The 6,121-nt window shown below is 41.0% G+C and overlaps 1 protein-coding gene across 1 annotated transcript in view; it reads left to right on the forward strand.

Annotated features, from left to right (window-relative positions):
* snap25a (synaptosome associated protein 25a) overlaps positions 1–6,121 on the forward strand; it is a gene marked incomplete at its 5' end in the record, with an annotated part of 33,398 nt that extends 27,277 nt beyond the window's left edge. The window contains 2 exon segments of the mRNA XM_014023915.1: positions 3,981–4,125; positions 5,757–6,121. Of these exon segments, the coding sequence (XP_013879369.1) occupies positions 3,981–4,125; positions 5,757–5,825 (214 nt within the window). The 3' untranslated portion in view covers positions 5,826–6,121.

Here is a 6,121-nt window from a genome sequence, read left to right on the forward strand (position 1 = left end):
GATATAAACAGCTTTTTATAAGGTAAAAATAATAAAACAAGGTCTTTGTCTGCAATGATTAGACATGTTTTTTTATTGTCGTTAGTGATTATCTCAATTTCGGCTAAAAGAATTGACAAAATCCTACACACTGTGCCTTTAAAGGGGCAATAACATGTAAAATCAACTTTTTTGAGTTTTATATCATGTTATAATGATAAACTCTCATAAAAAAATCATACCCAAAGCCTTGCTTTGACTCATTCATGCATGTTTGAGAAATCCTGCAGCATTTTTAGGCAGCCATGCAGAGGAGGAAAACGACAGGTGGGGACCAGAAACGCCCCTGGGAGGTGTCTTTAAGCCGAACTTCCTCATCACGGAGCACACCTCCCCACCCCACACACCCCGCCCATGACTCCTGCAGGCTCTCTGCAGTAACAAAGCAAAAGTGAAAGTGAAACTTGTTCTGTCTGCTGAGATCCACTACTTCTCGCGACCCCCCACCCCACCCCCCGACCGAAACTGACGGGGCAGAATTGGAAGGAGGTTCTTAAGGAGATAGAGGCCAATTTCAAGGTATTTAGAAGAGGAAGTGATGAGGAGATACATTTATTTTCTATTTAAACATGAAAACAGCATTTTAATAACAACTAAAGGTGACATAGATACTTTATTATGGTATAGTATTTAAATATATGCCTGAGAAACACATAAAATTGGCCCTTTGAAATAACCATGAAAGATCATGGTCTGTGTACAGATGTGACACTTTGGAGCAATAAATACTTAAAATGCTCATATTTGTGTTTATCCATCTCATCTGAGAAATATCATCATCTCATGACTGTCAAGTTATATTGTCTTTGTTAATCTAAGAAAACAAAAAAAATAAAACCACTGGACTTCAGTTCTGTAGTTGAAAATGTTTCGCTTCTCATCGGGGAAACTTTCCTACTTTGTGAATGAAACTTTGGAATATTATTTCTGGAGTCAAACAACACAGTTGAAACAGCTACTTGACAATAATACTAGACACAACACTGAGTCATTTATCCATTGCAAACGTTCTTCTTAAGTGCCAAGATCATATTCTGATCTTGTTTAGTATATTGGTCTAAAAACAAGATCGAAAATACTTTTTAGCTGATATAAGACTGTAAAACGTGGTTAGAGGAGCATTTTTCTGCAGTAGAGTGACTGTCTACTGCTCAGAAACACTAACAGATTAAATAAGCTCCACTTTAAACCTGGTCGGGACCAGGTTAGTTTCGGAGCACTTGTTACCATGGAAACGCAAGTGCTTCCTCTTTCATGCAACCGATTCAAGGCTTAACTAATTCAGGTGTACACCAAAATCCTGGCTTAATCCCTTATCCTAGATTCGTGCAATAGGCCTCAGGAGACCTGGCTAGCCAAGGAAGTACATCAGTATGAAGTAGCCAGTCCAAGCACATTCATGTCATGTGTGGACTAGCATTGTCTTGTTAAAAAGCTAGTTTTAAATGTTGTCTCAGGAGTGGTAACACATGGATGTAGGATGTCTTTTACATGGAGTCATATTGTGCTGATATATTGTGTACTGTGTTAATGTATATGTGTCACCAGGATGCTCAAGTCACTACCAGAGGTAACTGTAAGTTAAACCATATGGCTCCCACACCAAGATGTAATGCCAATGTGTCTTTGCATAGCATGAGCATGATTGGTCTTTTCTCCTTGGTGCCACCATACATTAACTCAGTGGTCATTCATGGTATTGACCTGCAGCAGTCTCATTGTAATAATGCAGTGTATGCATGGAACATTAAATACAGCGGGTAAAATAAGTATTGAACACGTCACCATTTTTCTCAGTAAATATATTACTAGAGGTGCTAATGACATGAAATTTTCACCAGATGTTGGTAACAACCCAAGTGATCCATACATACAAAGAAATCAAACCATAAATGTCCAGAAATKAAGTTATTTGTAATAATGTGGAATGGCACAGGGAAAAAGTATTGAACACACTTACTGAAATTTATCTAATACTTTGTACAAAAGCCTTTGTTGTCAATGACAGCTTCAAGACGCCTCCTGTATGGAGAAACTAGTGGCATGCATTGCTCAGGTGTGATTTTGGCCCATTCTTCCACACAAACAGTCTTCAAATCTTGAGGGTTTCGTGGACCTCTTCTATGAACTCTGATCTTTAGTTCTTTCCATAGATTTTCTGTTGGATTCAGGTCAGGTGATTGGCTGGGCCATTCCAGCAGCTTTAGTTTCTTTCTCTGAAACCAACTGAGAGTTTCCTTGRCTTTGTGTTTGGGCTCATTGTCTTGCTGAAATGTCCAGCCACGTTTCATCTTCATCATCCTGGTAGATGGAAGCAGATTTTTATCAAGAATGTCTCTGTACATTTTTCCACTCATCCTTCCTTCAATTATTTGAAGTTTGCCAGTACCTGCTGAAAAACAGCCCCACACCATGATGTTCCCACCTCCAAACTTYACTGTTGGTATGGTGTTTTTGGGCTGATGTGCTGTGTCATTTGACCTCCAAACATGATGTGTATTCTGGCATCCAAACAGTTCAATGTTGGTCTCATCTGACCAGACTATATTCTCCCAGTATTACACAGGCTTGTTTAAATGTTGTGCAGCAAACTTTAAAGGAGCTTCAACATGCTGTTTCTTCAGCAGTGGAGTCTTGCGTGGTGAGCGTGCATACAGGCCATGGTGGTTCAGTGCATTACTTATTGTTTTCTTTGAAACAAACGTACCTGCTAATTCCAGGTCTTTCTGAAGCTCTCCACAAGTGGTCCTTGGCTCTTGGACAACTCTTCTGATAATTCTTTTCACTCCTCTGTCAGAAACCTTGCGAGGAGCACCTGGTCGTGGTCGGTTTATGGTGAAATAATGTTCTTTCCACTTCTGAATTATGGCCCCAACAGTGCTCACTGGAACCTTCAGAAGTTTAGACATTCTTCTGTAACCGATGCCATCATTATGCTTTGCAACAATAAGGTTGTGAAGGTCTTGAGAGAGCTCTTTACTTTTACCCATCATCAGATGGTTCTTGTGTGATACCTGGCCATCATTTGGGACTGAACCAGCTGATATTAACTTGCACTGACAAGGGGCAGGCTTGCTTTCTAATTACTGAGAGAGTTCAGCTGGTGTCTTGGCTTTCCATGCCTTTTTACACCTCCCTTTCTTCATGTGTTCAATACTTTTTCCCTGTGCCATTCCACATTATTACAAATAACTTCATTTCTGGACATTTATGGTTTGATTTCTTTGTATGTATGGATCACTTGGGTTGTTACCGACATCTGGTGAAAATTTCATGTCATTAGCACCTCTAGTAATATATTTACTGAGAAAAATGTTGACGTGTTCAATACTTATTTTACCCGCTGTATTTGGCCCGGTTGATAGCAACTGTTGAGAAACAGTGCAAAAAGACACAGGGTTGTTTAAAGCCTATTCTTATGTCTGAATGTCAGGTGCAGTTGTCATGACATTCTGTTGTGCTTAGCAGACAGCAATTGTCTCTTGAAGTAATTTGTTTTGGGTGGCTAAAACTTTACAGACATACTGTATTTGTGCTCTTCAGTACACAGTGGTTCCAACATCAGGTCACAATGATATATGCCACCCACCAAACCCAGAATGCGACCATCAAACTATGCAGTTGTTCTGAAACTCATGAGCTCAGCTCCGCATTTATTGGAATGTATAAACTAAAGTTGTGCAGAAATAAGTGTTCACATGGTTTGATAAATCTAAAATATTTATGTGCGTGCATATTTTTCCAATTTGGTCCATATTCCAACTTTCAGTATGCCAGCTGCACGCTCTTTGATACAAAGGCCCCTGGTCAGTGTGAGGTTAGATTCTGCTCCTCAGAGCATCAAAGGTGAAATCTGTTGCAGATGGCAGTAGCAATAAATGGTGGTTTTGACCTGACCTTTACACAGACTTCACAGTATTTAAATCTAACCTTGTGTTCAGGGTAACAGATGATGCCCGGGAAAATGAGATGGACGAGAACCTGGAGCAGGTGGGAGGCATCATCGGTAACCTGCGGCACATGGCCCTGGACATGGGCAACGAGATCGACACCCAGAACCGCCAGATTGACAGGATCATGGAGAAGGTACACATTTTTTCTACGTTTATCCATTGTTTTATGAGTACATTTATACTAGGTATTTAGGTATTCTTTATAAGGACAAAAAAAGCAGTCACTGTTACACATATTTTGACTCTATTTGAGTTTTGAGAGATTAAATTAAAACATTTCATGTTATCAGTTCCTTCATTTGTGCATACTTTGTTGTGTATCACATTTAAAAAGTTGGTATAAGGGCATTTCAGGTCAATTAATAAGATAAAAAAGTTATATAAGCAGAAAAGATCAAAGAATGCAGAGTCTGACGAACCAGTTTAATAGTTACAAAAAGTTCTTCAATCAACAATTGGGACAAATTGTATTTTTTTAGTGCATTACAAATAAAATTATTTTAAAAATTGGGGGAACTTTTTGTGCTGAAAGAACAAAAGTACAAGGCTTAGCCTAACTCCAGTCTTTCAGTCATGACCACATCAAAAATAAATAACGGATAAAATAACAAAAATACTGTGGGAAAACACGATACTTAGCAACATTCACAAATGAAGCTTAGTTCGCTGTTCCTCTGATGTACTAAAGTTGTTCATCTCAGTCACTTCCAGTGAAATTCTTAACACCTTCATTGCTTTCATCTTCATCTTTTCTTGTCTCTTTGTTACAAGTCTCTCAGCATCCCCAACTTGAAAATCACAAAAGGTCTCATCTTGCAAACCTTCCAATAATCTCCTGCAGCTGTCCGTCTGTCACAAATCACCTCTAACATAAACCTCAACTTCTTCAAGCTCTCTTCCACCTGCTCCTTACTCTCACTACGGATCATGTTGACTTTTAGAACATAAAACGTAACGTGGCTGTGGTGGAGAGGGGAGTTGTCCTAGAACTGGCAGCTCCCTGGTTCGATCCCTCGTTCCAGCCATCTCAGTCTTTGTGTCCTTGGGCTAGACACTTCACCCTCTTGATACTGGTCAGAGGGTCCGGTGGCACCTCTGTCAGTGTGCCCCAGGGCAGCTGTGGCTACAATGTAGCTTACCATCATCAGTATGTGAATGGGTGAATGCCTGAAGTGTAAGGAGCTTTGGGGTCCAAGTGGATTTGATGAGTTGCTATATAAGTTCAATTCATTTATCATAAAAATATCTGGATTTTATATCCTTGTTTGTCCGTCCGTCCATTTTCTGCTGCTTTTCTGGGGTCAGGTCGCGGGGGGCAGCAGCCTAAGCAGAGAGACCCAGACTTCCCTTTCCCCAGCCACTTGGGCCAGCTCGTCTGGGGGAATCCCAAGGCGTTCCCAGGCCAGCTGAGAAACATAGTCTCTCCAGCGTGTCCTGGACCTTCCTCTGGGTCTCCTCCCAGAGGGACGTGCCCGGAACACCTTACCAGGGAGGCGTCCAGGAGGCATCCTAACCAGATGTCCGAGCCACCTCAACTGGCTCCTCTCGACGTGGAGGAGCAGCGGCTCTACTCTGAGTCCCTCCCAGATGACCGAACTTCTCACCCTATCTCTAAGGAAGAGCCCAGCCACCCTTATATTCTTGTAATAAAGACGAGTCAGGGTGAATGTAAAGAACATGACGATTTAAATTCAGAGTTAAAGTTAAAAGAAAAAACACTAACACTATCATATTTGTGTCTTGCACATTTTTCTTCTTTCCCAGGCTGAGTCCAACAAGACTAGAATTGATGAGGCCAACCAGCGCGCCACAAAGATGCTGGGCAGTGGCTAAACGCCGCCAGTCCAAAGCATGAGCTTCCTGGCGTCCCGCGCCACACACATCAACCGGCGCTGACGTGCTTTCATCATGGTATTGACCTTCTAGGTTTGCACACATGCACATATCACCTCCCCTTTCCCAATTTAAATGTTGTTCTGTGTTGTCCGTCGAGCTTTTTCAAGATGATTGTCCTCGTAAAAAATGATTTCTTATACTCCGTATATCATTCTTTCCAAAGGTTGTATATAGTGCTGACTTGATGGCTCTATAGCTCACTTGTGAACTTTTTATTCTCTTTATCTTTATTC

Source organism: Austrofundulus limnaeus, unplaced genomic scaffold (assembly GCF_001266775.1).
Source record: "Austrofundulus limnaeus strain Quisiro unplaced genomic scaffold, Austrofundulus_limnaeus-1.0 Scaffold396, whole genome shotgun sequence".
Lineage (NCBI taxonomy): Eukaryota > Metazoa > Chordata > Actinopteri > Cyprinodontiformes > Rivulidae > Austrofundulus > Austrofundulus limnaeus.